The sequence below is a fragment of the Aegilops tauschii genome, chromosome 3 (genome assembly GCF_002575655.3).
Source record: "Aegilops tauschii subsp. strangulata cultivar AL8/78 chromosome 3, Aet v6.0, whole genome shotgun sequence".
NCBI classification, from domain to species: Eukaryota; Viridiplantae; Streptophyta; class Magnoliopsida; order Poales; family Poaceae; genus Aegilops; species Aegilops tauschii.
The window spans coordinates 347,508,644-347,525,042 of NC_053037.3; the positions used below are offsets into that span (position 1 = coordinate 347,508,644).

A 16,399-nucleotide genomic window follows, 5' to 3' on the forward strand; every position below is an offset into this window, starting at 1 on the left:
TGCCCTCTGGCCGGGATGAATACAGATAAGTCCATCTCAGATGTTCTTCAAAATGCCATCTATGCCATCCCTGAGAGGTATATCTTCAATGTTGAGGACATGTTTATGCGTATTCTGAAAGATTCTGCTCAACATCCTTTCCGCGTCAAAGTCTTCGCGCCATGGATCCAGAAAGTTACACTATGCGCACAGTATATCTGGCGAAGGAAAGTCATAAAATCTTCATACCTCTTGTTCATGATACCCTACAAATCGTGGAAGATATTTCTTCCGGTAAAGCGCCCGCGTCAAGTCCTCATGATTATCACAAGCAATTTGATGGGCCACGTCTCCCTCAGCGCGACCGGCAGATTTTGCCTCACCTCCATCACAACTCGAAATTAGTTTGCATACTCAACAACTGCTGCTACAGCACATCGCTGAGGATCGACGCGAAAAAGAACATCTCACCTACGAGCTAAATGCTCTCAACAATCGAACCAGAATGATGCATCTGATTGCGGATGAATACAAGAAGAGGCTCTGGAAATTGCTTCGCAAGTTCTTTACCAAGAAACAACTCATGAATGTAAATCTCTAAGAGCTCTATGATTATCTTGACAAAGGCTTCACTGTTCAAGATTTACAAGATCGGAGTACTCCTCCTCTTCCTAGTCGTGAGCCAACCACTGATCTTCTGCATCTCAACCTTCACAAACTGCTTGAAGAATCTGAAGCCACCTCACCGACTGAGAAACCTACCGAAGGCAATGTGCTATCCCATGTTTCTCATGTGGCTGCCCCCAATATGACCTCGTTCTCTCAGCCCCAAGTTGTTATCCCTGAAGGAAAATCTGTTGCTGCTGAAGACGAAGCCAATCCAGTCACTTCCGAAGATGAATCACCTCGGACAGTTCTTCTGGAGATGCCACCGAGTGAACCAAGTTCTACATTTTTGCACTCATGTTGTTCGTCACCTTTTTGACACTAGTTGACAAAAAAGGGGAGAATTACATCGAGTCTCGATAGATTTGCTTTATGTGTTTCTTTGGTTTGGTTTCGTGCAAGTTTGAAACTTCCTGTTTAAGCTTAAGTTGTGAAAACTTCTGTGTTGTAATGTTAATAACCCCTCCTGCTGCACTATTTCTCTCGAAGCATTTGTTTTGCAGGTGGAATTATTATCGGAAGTTATGAATGATAGCACTACAATCTCGATATATTATATATCATCAGTGCAAACCATTGACTCGAATGATTGAAATTTCCTCCATATACTTCAATGCTTGCAAGGGAATTAATCTCGTATCTTTATCCCTGCATTCATTTAGGGGGAGTCTATTTCATCATCGGGCAAAGTAACACGTATTCACTCTTATTGGAATTACTTTCCCTTATCTATCTTCACTTTGATGATTATCTGTTTTGTCAAAAACCGTCCAAAAAGGGGGAGATTGTTGGTGCAATAATCTGCCATCCTTATGTTTTGGAGTTTGTTGACATAAACAGTATGGGAATTATGTGTTTGCTAGTGCACACAGAGTAATAGGTCCCTAGAATCAAGAGGAGTTTGATTCAAACAACGAAGATAATCCCCTGCGTGGCAGTGAAGGTTCTCACCGAAGATTATGACAACAAGAGTGACCCCTAAAAAATTGCTGACGCTAAGCAATTGATTCGGTGTTCATCCGAAGGAAGGGACTGCGACCGAAAAGATTGAAGACGAAGTGAAGACGTAGCATCTATTTTGTTGTTTCTCTTCTCTTTGTTGAGTCACAGGACCATCGTACTATTAAGAGGGGTGTAGTGTTCGAAGCTTTGATTCTCTGATGCTAAACCCAAATCCTATGAAAGTTTTTTTAGAAGAACAGGGAGGCTCCTCCCCGGTTCCATTATATGAATGAAACCACAAAGTCGTTTAAGGATACATCAGATCTCTGAGAGGAGCAGTTCAAGGAAGGACTAAGTGAAAGAAATTACATCAAGCATGTAGATACAAATCGACTAATCCTATGAAAGTTGCGAGAGAAATCTCTTTGTGTTTCGAGCAAATACTTGCCAACAAGAGACTGTGATCTTCTTCGCTGCGAGAGATTTGTCCGGCCGAGGAGTTAGCATTACTTGGTCCTCAAGTAATGTTATCGTTGCTCTTGAAATCCGACCGTTGTAAACGTGTTGGTTGGCCCTTGGCTGGACCGCGTGTCCAAAATGGTCATTTCACACCAGGGAAGGTTGCGGCTATAAATAGCCACCCCGCACCGGCGTTGTCCGGTGGCTGCCCCGTTTGATTATGAGAATATTGTTGAGAAACCCTCTCTCCAGAGTGATTTGAGTTTAAAATCCACCGAGAGAAAACCCCTAGAGCCGAAAAATTAGATAGTGGTTCAGAATCACTCGAACCTAAGTCCAGTACGCTCCGCCTATTACTCTTGAGAGCTGCAAACTCTAGACGGTTATGTGTCAATTTGTTCAGAGACCAAGAGCAATTTTGGTTCTCGAAGAAGAAGTCTGTAAAGGTTTGGAGATCGCCTCAAGTATCTACTACGAGTGATCGACATTGGTTGACGAACCAATTGCCGAGGAGAATAGGGCGAAGAGAGTTTATCTTCTGTGTTAAATCACAACCCCTCCAACCAGACGTAGTCCTTGTGCAGAAGGACGAACTGGTCTACCAAATTCCTTGTCGCCATCGAGCATCACTCGTTACTTCTGCTTCTCCTCTTTACATCTGAACTGTCTGTATCATGTGATCTGTCTTCATGCATGCTTTTAGTTCCATTCGGTAGTTTGTATTCGCTCACTGTATGCTGTTTTCATTCGCTCCGCTGCTGGGTTCTAAGAGTTTTGATATTTCCGAAGAAATTTTAAAACTCCTATTCACCCCCCCCCCCTTTCTGGTAGGCATACTTCGTTCCTACACCCCCCCCCCCCCCCCCTTGGCCGCTACTGCTATTGATTTCTTAATTGGGTTTTTTCCTGTGTGCAGCTAAGATTTTTCACATGTATTTTAAAACCCAACATATCCAAGATTTCTCACATGTATATGCTTGTTGTCGTGGTTGCAAGAGTTTGCAGTGAAATTAGAGCATATGATTGTTGTTTTATGGTTGATGTATGACACAGTAGCAGCAAAGTTTCAGAGTTATGCTTGCTATTCATGAATGTGCTTTCTCTGGCAAGAGCGTGGAGTACATCCTTGTTATGTACTTGTGTATGATGACTGATTTGAGCCACAATGACAGCAAATTTTCAGAGCATATATGCTCCATGGTCATCTATATCTTTTTTTTATGCATGTGCTCTCCTTGGCACCAAACCTGACAGAGATGCTTTTCTTCTTACAAAATTTCCTTAATGTAAGAGTTAGATGCATATTTGATGGCAAATTTATGAGGGTGTACATATCAAGAAGGTAATATGCCCAAAGCAAATTGAGATGCATTTACTTCTCGAGCTTCTTTTGAGAGGTTTGTGCTAAGGAGAAGCTAGTAGGTTCGAAATAGGTCCCTATTGCTTTCTGGACTTGAGAAAAAAAAAAGTAACAACTGATGAAGATTGGTGGAAATAACAATGGTTATACAATTATCGTTACGTCTTCTCATTTTCTAGTGTAGTTCATTCTGCAATATGAGTTCATTCTAACTTAAGAGTGTTTCTTACACGGGTCACAAGTTCCGTGAAAGTTTGTGCAGAGGGTTCTGGAGCATTTGGGGGATCTTGAGGTTATGTCTCGGAAAGATCATATTGATGAAAACGGTTCAGTCATGCCCGGGGCTACCAACAAGGGTGTTGACCATGTCGATAGTGATGACACCGATGGGGTACAAGCTAGCCCAGTCATTGGGAATATAAAGCTTGGGGTTCCTTGTATTTCCCCTACCCCTGAAAGAAAAAGAAGTCAGTTTCTATGAAAGCGAGTTCAAGGGCCAGGTTGACCATCATACTTCTGAAAGTGATTCCATGACTACTATTACTGTTAGCAATTCGGAGACATATAATAATGATGCCACAGCATTAGCTAGGGAAATTGAAGTCAGCATGGACAAAGTAGTGGAATGTGGGGCACCCGAAGGAAGCGACGAGTACTACATAGCAACTAAATTGTTTGGGAGATTTATAAATCGTTGCTTCTTTAATATCATGAGGACAAGTGAGGGCAGACTTGATTGGCTGAAGAGGCATTGTGCGAACAGGAAAATGCAGTAGCAGATATATATCTCATGTGGTGCAGCATTAATCGTTGGATCTATTATTTTCCTTGAGCTTAGGAAGTCCCCATGTGTTGCGCTATAACATTACACAGGGATGTTAATTTCTTTGTATCTTTGAATATTTTTGTATCGGTGCTAGAGTATAACCTTAAAACTTGGCCGTGTGATTTATATTCATCTATATTTTGTGCCCACGTTTAATTTCTACCGTTCCATGCTTTATGTCCATCTTCATGTATGGATATTGTCTTTCAACATTTGCAAATTTTTGAATATGCACAGCAAGTGAGAATGTGTCTTCAAGGAGTTGCAGTGATGGATGATGGAACTGACTCGGATATTTAGACTAGCTCAACAAAAAGGTGAATCGAATGCGGAAATAACCATCACGTCAAGAACGACTAGTCTTTGAGAACACATGATGCAACTCCCCCGCTTCATATTATTTATCGTTGAAACGGGTGTATGTAGACATATTTCAATGCTAGATACATCTAAGTGACAAGTAATATGAATAAGAGGAAGTACAAGATTTTCATAATGATGGTCTTTTTTTTTGACATCATAATGATGGTCTTGTTTTGTTAGACAGAGGCGCTAGGTAATGGTTGGTGCTCCTCAATCTTCAAGTCAAGTTCAGAATGGCTTCAAGTGGAGTCGGAAGATCGAGTTCACAACCATGCACGAAATACCTGACTCTTGCCTTATTTTAACAATTGCATTGCTGCGTGTCGAATGGCATGGCTATGCGACGAACAATACGGCAGCCGGGAGCGACTTTTACATGAGATTTAGCCTTTAAGCTGGATGGCCTAGATCCCCACATCAGACAAAGATGGATCATGTATTCAGAGCAATCTCCACGTACCCAGTTATGTAATTTACTGTACTTATGATCTATTCCTACCAAGAGTCAATCATGATAATTCATCTTAGCGGAAGACGTACCCAGTTATGTAATTTACTGTACTTATGATCTATTCCTACCAAGAGTCAATCATGATAATTCATCTTAGCGGAAGATGTCAGACAATTAACAAGCCACTTGAAACTTGTTACAAAATAGAGTAAATTCTAGCTGGCATCATGAAACAAAAAAAAAATACTGGAAAGTGGACTGTTGTAGATACTTCGGCAACAGGGAAAGAAGAAAAATTGGAGGGGTTCACTTTCATTTCTAACAGTTTTTATGTACAAAATTCTATAACAGTGTTTGAGGATATGTACAATTCACGAGGAATAGCTCTGCCACCAAAATTCTTGATCCTATGAAACACATGTAAATGAAGTTAAGGAAAAGGCAAGTCTCAACTAGCTCGGTCAATGTGTCATGTAAGTTCTTGTTCCTCTATGTGAGTAACCAACAAACTCTTCCTAACACCTGCTGGAAAACCTCAGCCATTGTCCTTTAGTTGCCAAACCTCTTGGCAATTATGGGTCGGACATCATCAGCAACAGCAAGCGTCTCCAGGAATGGAATCAGCTGAGGTAACCCCTCATCAAAGGGGTTGTTATACCAGCTCTCTATGGGTATACCATTATTCACTTGCAACTGGAAAACCTGTATACACAACACAGAATAAGTACCATAAGAAACGGATAGCCAAAGTGCAAGCCTCCAAACGGAAATGTTGGTTAAGGACACTTTGGAAGATTTAATCCTACTACTATGGAAGTACTGAGTGAGAGAGGTGCTGAGAATTAATCGTAGCAATTTACCTGCGGAGTGTTGTCAATTATGGCAACCTTTGCAAGGTCAACTCCAATAACAGTCAGATCTTTTGTGTAGCCACTTTCCGTAAATACACATGACTCACGGAAAAAACGCTTCGAGAACAATGTGTTCTCTGGATCGAGCCTGTCAAGCAGCTGGTCTGCATAAACACTTTGGCTTGCTGTGAATATAACAACGTCAAACATCTCAGCCATCTTCTGGAGGAACATATGCAAATGTGGTCTCTTCCTCACATATACCAGATGTTCTTTCATACCAAAGGACACTGGAAAAGAAAAATCTGCATCATCACAGTGCTCCATAGTTGAATGAACAAGGGTTTCTGCACAGGAAGAATCAATACATTATTCTCAATGGCAAGCAACAAGTTACCAAAGAAAGCAAGTATTTTCATGCTAGCAACGTACCATCCAAATCAAGCACAAGAGTGACCTTCCTGGCCCCTTGCTCTTTAGATACACAAGCAGCATTTGAGCTCAACTCGGTATAATCAATAAGATTAGGTAAATCCTCCTCATCCATATATGGATTAAGCCAGTCTAAAACCTCAGAATGGCTAAAGCACTCCCCACCAGAGTTATTAAAGCACATATCCCCTGGTGATGGGCATGGTTCATTGCCATTGCCACCTTCCACGGTGCTCTCATTAAGTGGAAATACTCCGCATATGCCACTCATGTCTATCAATGAATCGATGGGTACAAATTCATCACAAAATGTACTGTAACTAGCCAGGAGACCAGTTGGAACATCAAATAAGAAAGGAAAAGCATCATCAGGATTATAAATATCCAACAGGCTGCAATCCAGGTTTGAGCCCAGGCTTTTCTCATGATTATTGACAGCACAGATATCTTGTGCTGCAGAATTTACATCTTCATCTGCAAACTCTGCAATGCAAAATTGTAAATGAATATACATGTGCACAGGTTAAACCTTGCTTGTGAGCATATCAAATGTGTTCTATAAAACATTGAATTTGGCGGCTGTGTATTTTTATACGTGCAGACAAATAGACATTGGCTGTGAACAAAACTTATCACCTAAACTAGCCAGATTTGTTACAGAAACTGCTCGAGGGGTAAGGGGTACTCTTACCTTTATCACCGGTGTTCACTACATTTGACTGAGATTTGCCGTCATCATTATTAGATAAGGAATCAGGCTCCAAATTTGGTGGAACAACAGTTTCAGATATTAAATCCTGCATATCAATAGGATAATCTTAGGTTGCAGAGGTTTTTCCAAAAAAATGAAAATAGTGATGCTGATATATAATGTTGGGATTTCAGAAAGAAATTGAGCATGAGACATGACCAAAAAAAGCAACAAAGCAAACCACTACCGACCTTAAGATGCTATACATCGAAGTTCAGATCCTAATATAGCAAATATCAAACAATGGTGACATTCTAGAGCCTTTACAAGATATTTGAGGCATTTAATCATTTAATCTGAACAAGTTGATGTGTAGAAGGTGAAATGCAATAGGCAACAGGTAAATTCCATCATCAAAAGTTCTAGTTAGAAATTGCACCCTTTTTCAGTTGTCATCGAATTTGGAAATCGGCAATGATAACTTGCTGAAAGCAATCATCCAAACATATTAACAAGAAAACCAAAAAGAAATTTAAACGTCCAATTAATGTTGTCAGGCAATCATCAATTGGGATGTAAGCAAGCTAACATCAAAAGAACATTCAACTTGACCAAGTACCGAACAGTAGTCTAAGTGGTAATATTACAAACAATGGAAGCAATGTGATAATTTGGCAGTTGAAATACAAGAGGCCACTAGATATTTGTATTGAAATCAAAATGATTAAACACAAGGATAAGTGCACAATATTTTATCACTGAGTCAAGTTTGAGATCAGATGATGTTGCAATACCTTCAGCAGAGCAACGGATGTTCCTCCAAGTATAGCATGCAAGCCAGAAAATTCTGTAACCCTAATATCCTGGCCAGCTAGTTGAGTTGTCGACTCAGGCTCTGAAAAAAGAGAGGTCATCAATCCATATAAAATATACACAGGTACACTAACCTTGAATTATCAACCATGCGTAGTGTACTGCTCTACTTTGTTTACAAATATTACATGTAAAAGTAAACAAATCAATGGTAAGACACAACCAACTAATCTAGCTATCTACTGTATGTTTACAGATAATACTCCTTCCGTTTCTGAAAGATTGAAACCAATATCTTTCCCCAACACTTGTCAACCTGCTAATCTCAAGGCAAATTCCCGCCAAATACCCCTATTAATTTTGCTCCATGTTATAAATTCACAGTCGTGCTTATAATATTGGTAGAGCGTTTCATGGTTCAACTTTACTGAAGCCATATCTTGATATGTGTGATTTGGTCATACAGTGTCAAGTATTTAGAAACAGGACTAGAGGAGTATCTCCTGAATATACTGCTAAGGACATACATAGTTGTCAAAATTCCAGTCAAGGGTACACATTCATCACCAGCATAGATAACCAAGAATGGACATTGGAGCTAACTTGGAAGGTTTTTTCTATTTGAAACATAGGGAAATATCTACGTTCAATATATTTTATTCAGAAGAGAACAAGACAGCTATGCATTCACCTCTTCTCTTGAAAGAGCAACCATGCAGTCACTTACCATCCTGAGGGTCCTTGTAAGACGAGTTCAACACAAATGCCTGCTCGAACTCATCAACTTGAAAATTCGAGATTTTCATCGATTTCATGGATTTGGTGTCAAACTCATTCCCGAAAATGTCATCATCAAACTTCCTCTTCATTCTCAGTGCTGGCATCTTGATCAGCAGTTCAGAGTGCCAAAGCTGTCTGCACATCCATTACAGAAGTTAAAAAATACAACTTTAAAAAAGGAAGAGAACAGCGAGGCCCAACATTCACAGATATAAGGAAACAAAACCATAATAATTTAATGAATAGATGCCATGCCAACCATTTTACCTACCCTGTCGGGTTACTAGTGAAAAAGGAAAAGAAAAAAAATACTTCTGCCTATCCTTATTCAGCATGGACTACCGAGTGTATAATGTGTATTGATATTAAACAAAACCCTAAACCCATGGTATTTTGCAGAATAAAGAAAGAAACATCATCATGCTTCTGTGACACACACCAAAAGCGAACAGACCTCGTTAGTGGCTATACTAAGATGGCGCGTAGGTCTGATGTTACTTGAAAGTTTTCAAACTAATGCATGGGCAGCATTAGTATTCATCTCACAGCATGTTAGTGACCCAAGCAGCAGACGTGGCACGGTGTCTACTGGTGAGCTAATATTACCACTCCAATTCTCCTTACTTACCCTCCTAGCACATACAAATAGAGCAATGCCAACAATATGTGCGCAACAAACAGGTTTAACATAAAAAGCATCCTATGGGTCCAATTTGTCACAATTTTCAGTGAAAACATACAAGATTACCAAAAGATGAATGCACATTGCAATTTTTCCCACACCTTAAAGCCTTCAGCATTGTGCAACATCGCTTATGCCAATTCTGGACAGGGTCGATAATATAACCCAAACCCCAAAAGTCCTGCCTTTGAGCAAAAGTCTTGCTGTCTCACACAGTTTGCGCTCTTAATCACATGTTTCCGCAACTGCTACTTTATTTACGCAAAAGCGGTATCCTTTTACCAGCAAAGCAGGAGGGAACCGGCAGAAACCGTTAGACTGGTTAAGTTAGTGTAGTTTATTTCTTCATCTGCACAAGCAAACACACAAACCTAGAAGTATGACGTACTTGTGTTCTAGTATTAATTACTAACATTGAGAAGCATCAAAGGTTAGCAAAAAATTTGCATGTAAGCTGCAAGCTAGAGTAAGAGATTTCAGGACAAAATCATCTGCGTTGCCAACATATACTACAGCAAAAGAATTACTTTTGGAGCTAGGTCAACAGCAAAACCCTCTAGCAAAATAACGAAGGGCATCCAATACCTAAGTTCTGTTTTAGACGGAAGGCTTGAAATGAGTCTGACTTTGAATTGATAAAAGCCATAGCTGGTCAAGGAGTACAACGCAGATCTACAAAGGTAGCAAAACATCTAGGTTAAGCAGCAACATGGTAAGACGGTGTAAACTAAAACGAGAGCCCAAACCCTAGAGGAGAAGAACAAGTAAATTTAGACGGAGGGGAATATTTCCATTAAAATTGTTTCCTTGACTGGAGTGATGTTCCCATTAGATTCTCTAAAACCCATTAGTCCAATTTAAGGGAGTACCAAAAGTGAGATTCCAACAAACAAACCCTACAATAACTGACTTGAAACACTCAGATCGCCGCTGTGCACTAGAACCCCACAAACTGTCTAGTCGAATTAGAGATTTAGCTAGAAATTACACGGTGGGTGCGATTCCGACAGAAAGAACTAACAGAGTAGCCAAAGCAAAGCAGCATAGCCCAACCCGACGGAAGAAAAATAGAAATCCACAACTAGAAGGAAGATGGAAGAGTTTCCAAACAAGCGTCGCCAACTCTCAGAATCTAGCGAGTGCGGAAGAATCAAAATCCCGCGTGTTTCTAGCCGGATTTAGAACCCGGCGCTTCAAATTCCCCGGCTTATTTCCCGACAAATCGACCAAAAACCCAAACCCCCCGGCCTGGAGAGAACAAGGGAATCGATCCCCGCGGCATCTCCGCGAGCCAAAAACTCGAGACGAACCCCCAGCACGCTAAACGGAGACGAATTCTACCGAATCGAGCAGAGCTACTACCAGTCGCTGACATCCATCCCTAACCGAGGCGGGCCGAATCCAGGAGAGGAATTCCGCAGAGCTTACCGAGACGGGACGATGCTGCCGCGGGTAGCTCCGGCGCGTCCTCTCTCTCTCCCTCTCTCTCGGCCTCTCCCGGAGGCGGACGGAGGGAGGAGAGAGGAGGGGGAGGAAAGCCGGTGCGCGCAGGCACAGAGGAGGGGAAGACGCACCGGAATCACAAGAGGGCGAGAGAGGAGAATTATGAGGGCTCGGTCTCCGATTTGGTATAGGCCGTCTCCACTCGTCTTCGACGGGTTCACTGACCGGTGGGCCGCGCCCGCGGTCCGGGCCCACATGTCATGCCGCCAGGGACAGCTGTGGCCGGCCGTGTCGTGCCTCCCGAATTGATCGCCTTCGTACGCGCCGCAGCTCGCCACCCGCGACGCTTTTCCTTTAGCTTGCTGACGCGCGGGGCCGGGACGATGTTGGTACGAGGTGTCAGTGAGGGGGAGGCTGCGCCTGAGATGTGCGGGTGGGATTACGGCGGTCTGAGAGGGCTTGCGGCTTGGAGTAGGCTTGTCAGGGCCGACATGTCATAGGGAGGGTTGCGTGTCGGGGTTGGTGAGGAAGGGTCAAAGCCCGGAGGGCACGCGGACGGAGCGGATGGAGGGCCGGGGGCGGAGAGGGGGGATCCCGGCCGTTGGGTGCCCGGGTGACTGCGGTCTGAGTCATCGTTCGTCTCGCCCATCACCTCACCGGCGAGGAAAGATAGGCGGTGCGCTGCGCCCTGTCGCACTCGCACGCGCGCGCACCCGACCCGCCATTCCGAATGTTTCCCGCCCCGTCGTGAAAAACGCCCAGAACTGAATGGGTTGTGCTACGGGTCTGTTTTGCTTCAGGCTGGTTGTAGGTATCATATACTCCCTCCGTCCATACATCCCCTTTTGTTCATTTTGATGACAAGTATTTCCGGACGAAGGGAGTACTAGTATCATGCACAGTGGCGATTCCACTAGGGAGGTTTCAATAGGCTTAAGCCTACCCTCCAAAATCCTATTTAAGCTAAACATACCACTTGACAAGTATATTCTGGTGCTTTACATGTAACAATTGCAATGCATTTGCTAATTAGACTTAGGAAATTTGTGTTTTAAGCCTACCCTCCAATGTCCTGCTAGATTCGCCACTGATCATGCATATGATATTAATGTATGATACTACATTCGTAAAGCATAGTATTATATGTTGGTATCATAGAGGATTATATTCATTGTCATGCATGACACAAAGTAGCACATCATTTAATATGATACGGTATCATGATATGATACTCAACCATCTCTTTCTTCATTTAATTATATGTCATCTCATCAAAATTGCCTAGCTGGCATGTATGATACTAGCTATGATACTCGCATTACGACCAGCCTCATGGCTAACTTTGCCACAACTAAGCTTAGAGCATCTGCAGCCAGACTTTGCAAATCCAGCCCTTCAAACGTTCGCAGACGTGCTCAGACGCGTCTGCAGGCAGTGAGCAGGCACTCCTCAAATTAGTACAACTGCATCCGGACATCTCATACTAAATTCTCAAACACATACAAAAGCATGCAAACTAAATAACCTACATACTATGTAGAGATCTACCTACTTCATTGGCATCCAGTTGCACAACATGATTGCGACGGTGGAGGGCGACAACCTCGGCCGCCTGAGGGGCGATCACCCTCGTCTCAGCCGGCGTTCCACTCGTCGCCGCTGCCACATCTCTCAGCGCCGTCGTCGCCGGGGGCTGAGGAGGGACCGGCGCGGCCGTTGAACGCGGTTCTCGGGGGATCCATCGAGGCGAATGAGATCCAGAAGAGGGCGCATGCGGAGGGGACGAGCCTGGTGCAGTGGGGTGTCCATTTCACCGACGTCCGTGACCCCGGTGGATGGATCGAGGGTCGTCTCAGGCAAGCAAAACCCCCTTGATCATCCTGATACCGCCTATTCCTTCTCTCTACTGCTTGCACTAGAGTAGTGTAGCTGTTAGTGCTTATCGGTTTGATCCTATTCTGTTGCATATCCTGTCCTTGTTACTACTGTTGGTACTTTACCTGCAATCCTAAATGCTTAGTATAGGATGCTAGTATTTCATCAGTGGCCCTACATTCTTGTCCGTCTGCCATGCTATACTATCGGGCCATGATCACTCGGGAGGTGATCACGGGTACATACATACATACTATACTTGATACATGTAGGGACTAAAGTCGGGTCAGCTCGTAGAGTACCCGCGAGTGATTCACGAATGTGGGGGCTGAAGGGGCAGGTGGTTCCATCCAGGTAGTGGTGGACCTGGATTCCTGACGCCCCCCCTGAGTGATACCTTGTGGCGGAGCGACAGGGCAGGTTGAGACCACCCAGGAGGGAGGTGGGCCTGGTCCCTGGCCGTTATCCGTGGTTGTTTCAAAATAACACGCTTAACGAGATTTGGATATTTGATCTGAGTAGGTCGTTTGGCCTATACGCACTAACCAACTACGCGGGGATAGTTATGGGCACTCGGTGTCGTAGTATTAGCCGAAGCTCTTCAGACATCAATGATTGAGCGGCGCGCGCCCGGGTGGTCCGCGTAAAGCAACCGCCTTTGTAATGGTGGTTGCCAGGACTGATCACGGCCGCCCATGCAACGTGTAGGAGTGCAACGGACGATGGGCCCAAGACCCCTGTGCTTAGGATGTAGACTGGCGTGCTGGCCTCTTTGTTGAGTCTAGGTAGGGTTGCGACATGTTGATCTTCCGAGGCCGGGTATGACCCAGGAGAGTGTGCTCGGACAGAGCGATCGAGTGTGTTGGGCAATGTGGTGCACCCCTGCAGGGAAGTTTATCTATCCGAATAGACGTGTCCACGGTAACAGGACGCTTGGAGTTGTATTCCGACCTCTTGACAAATAGAACTGGATACTTGATAAAACACACCCGGATAAGTTTCAGAGACAACCCGGTGATCGCTCTCTCACAGGGTGACGAGGAGAGGATCGTCGGGTAGGTTTATGCTTGGTTAACTTACCACTACTCTCTTCTATATGCTTCAAGATGGAGTCTGCCAGAAGCGTAGTCTTCGATAGGACTAACTTCCCCCTTATTCTGCAGTTTAGTCCACAGATACTACCCCCTTTCATTGATACCAATGCATATGTAGTATAGATCTAATGTCAGTCTTGCGAGTACTTTGGATGAGTACTCACAGTTGCTTTACTTCCCCCTTTTCCCGTATACCCGATTGCTGCGGTCAGATGTTGGAGCCCAGGAGCCAGACGCCACCGTCGACGATGACTGCTACTCCCCCGAGGGTGCCGACTACTACGTGCAGGCCGCCGACGACCAGGAGTAGTTTAGGAGGATCCCAGGCAGGAGGCTTGCGCCTCTTTGATCTGTATCCATGATTGTGCTAGCCATCTTATGGCACCTTGTGTAACTTATGTCTATACTCAGATATTGTTGCTTCCGCCGACTCGTTTATGTTCGAGCTTATGTATTCGAGCCCTCGAGGCCCCTGGCTTGTAATATGAAGCTTTTATGGCTTTATTTGTGTTTAGAGTTGTGTTGTGATATCTTCCCGTGAGTCCCTGATCTTGATCCTATACGTTTGCGTGTATGGCTAGTGTACGATTGAGTCGGGGGCATCACAGCAGCGGTATAAGTCTTCGAACCATTTACTTTCTACTTATCCGCTAAGGACTATTGGATGCATTTAGTGCTAATAGCCCTATGCGTTGATGTGATGTCTAAAAGATGATTATAAGCTTACCTCAAAACCTTCATAGAGGCCCTTGAAGACCTCTCTTATTTCGGCCTCTGTGGACCGAATTTTTTTAGCGCCGCGCCTAGAAGGACGCAGTGCTCGCCGATGATGGAGGAGCCCGCCATGGACGCCTCCATCTCTTCGGTCCACCCCGTGGGCGCCTGATACGTCTCTAACGTATCTATAATTTTTTATTGTTCCATGCTATTATATTATCCATCTTGGATTTTATATGCATTATTATGCTATTTTATATGATTTTTGGGACTAACCTATTAACCTAGTGCCCAGTGTCAGTTGTAGTTTTTCCATGTTTTTGTCTTTTACAGAAAATCAATACCAAACATATTCCAAACGGAACGAAACTTTTTGACAATTTTTCTTGGACCAGAAGACACCTAGGAAGCTTCGAGAGGAGGCCAGAAGAGCCATGAGGCCACGACAAGCTCGGGACGCGCCCTCAGGCTTGTCGGCCCCTTGTGGCTCCTCCAACCCTAATCTCAGCTCCATAAATACCCAAATATTCCCCGTATACCAGAGGGCACACCAAAAATACTTTTCCGCTGCCGCAAGCTTCTGTCCTGGTGAGATCCCATCTTAGGGCCTTTTTCGGTACTCTGCCGGAGGGGGATTCGGTCACGGAGGGCTTCTACATCAACCTTGCTGCCCTTCCGATGATGTGTGAGTAGTTTACCGTAGACCTACGGGTCCATAGCTAGTAGATAGAGTGGCTTCTTCTCTCTCTTTGATCTTCAATACAATGTTCTCCTCGATGTTCTTGGAGATTTATTCGATGTAATCTTCTTTTGCGGTGCGTTTGTTGAGATCCGATGAATTGTGGATTTATGATCAGATTATCTATGAATATTATTTGAGTCTTCTTTGAACTCTTTATGCATGATTAAGATAGCTTTGTATTTCTCTCTGATCTATTGATTTGGTTTGGCCAACTAGATTGATTTTCTTGCAATGGGAGAGGTGATTTGTTTTGGGTTCAATCTTGCGGTGTCCTCACCCATTGACAGAAGGGGTAGCAAGGCACGTATTTGTATTGTTGCCATTAAGGATAAAAATATGGGGTCTATTTCATATTGATTGGATCTATCCCTCTACATCATGTTATCTTGCTTAAGGTGTTACTTCGTTCTTGTTAACTTAATACATTAGATGCATGCTGGATAGCAGTCGATGTGTGGAGTAATAATAGTAGACGCAGGCAGGAGTCAGTCTACTTGTCACGGGCGTGATGCCTATATTCATGATCATCGCCTTATATATCGTCATAACTTTGTGCTTTTCTATCAATTTCTCAACAGTAATTTGTTTACCCACCGTATGCGTTCTTTCAAGAGAGAAGCCTCTAGTGAAAACTATGGCCGCCGGGTCTATTTTTATCATATTATTTACAAATCTATAAAACCAAAAACCCAAAAAATACCTTGCTGCAATTTATTTATCTTTATTTTATTTTGCACTTTTATTTATCTTTTATACCTATCTCTCGGATCTCATCCTTGCAAGTAACTGTGAAGGGATTGACAACCCCTTTATCGTGTTGGGTGCAAGTATTTGTTTGTTTGTGTAGGTTCTATCATTGGAGACTTGTGTGTTCCTCCTACTGGATTGATACTTTGGTTCTTAATTGAGGGAAATACTTATCTCTACTTTGCTGCATCACCCTTTCCTCTTCAAGGGAAAAACCAACGCAAGCTCAAGAAGTAGCAGGAAGAATTTCTGCCACCGTTGCTGGGGAGGATCTACATCAAGCCTACCAAGTACCCATCATAAACTCTCATCTCTTGCATTTACATTATTCGCCATTTGCCTCTCGTTTTCATCTCCCCCACTTCTAAAACATTTTCAGAAAAACACAAAAAGATTTGCCTTTTTATTCGCCTTTTTTCCATTTGTCTTTTTGTTTGATTTTTGCTTGCTTGCGTGCTAGACTGCTTGCTTTGCCACTATGTCTCA

The 16,399-nt window shown here is 43.4% G+C and overlaps 1 protein-coding gene across 3 annotated transcripts; it reads right to left on the minus strand.

Moving 5' to 3' along the window:
* Positions 1–5,333: 5,333 nt before the first annotated feature.
* On the minus strand, positions 5,334–11,026 carry LOC109743402 (uncharacterized). 3 transcript variants are annotated; one of them, XM_073510553.1, is made up of 9 exons: positions 10,724–10,878; positions 9,881–9,967; positions 9,397–9,644; positions 8,561–8,748; positions 7,815–7,915; positions 7,021–7,126; positions 6,330–6,812; positions 5,907–6,244; positions 5,334–5,748 (listed from the first exon to the last, which is right to left on the minus strand). In XM_073510553.1, the coding sequence occupies exons 3-9, from the start codon at positions 9,411–9,413 to the stop codon at positions 5,596–5,598; spliced, it is 1,386 nt and encodes a 461-aa protein (XP_073366654.1). In that variant the 5' UTR covers positions 9,414–9,644; positions 9,881–9,967; positions 10,724–10,878; the 3' UTR covers positions 5,334–5,595. The 3 variants fall into 3 exon arrangements, with proteins under 3 accessions (XP_073366654.1, XP_020158078.2, XP_020158079.2); XM_020302489.3 differs by lacking the exon at positions 9,397–9,644 and having other exon boundaries at positions 10,724–11,026; XM_020302490.3 differs by lacking the exons at positions 9,397–9,644; positions 9,881–9,967 and having other exon boundaries at positions 10,724–11,026.
* Between the last annotated feature and the right edge of the window lie 5,373 nt (positions 11,027–16,399).

What these genes read in the sequence shown, in the direction of transcription:
- LOC109743402 (XM_020302489.3), bottom strand. Translation starts at nt 10,995, where the DNA reads ATGTGGGCCCGGACCGCGGGCGCGGCCCACCGGTCAGTGAACCCGTCG. An exon ending in CATCCGTTGCTCTGCTGAAG is followed by an intron (nt 7,127 to 7,814) that starts GTATTGCAACAT and finishes ATTGATATGCAG; the next exon opens with GATTTAATATCTGAAACTGT. An exon ending in AGTGAACACCGGTGATAAAG is followed by an intron (nt 6,813 to 7,020) that starts GTAAGAGTACCC and finishes TTTGCATTGCAG; the next exon opens with AGTTTGCAGATGAAGATGTA.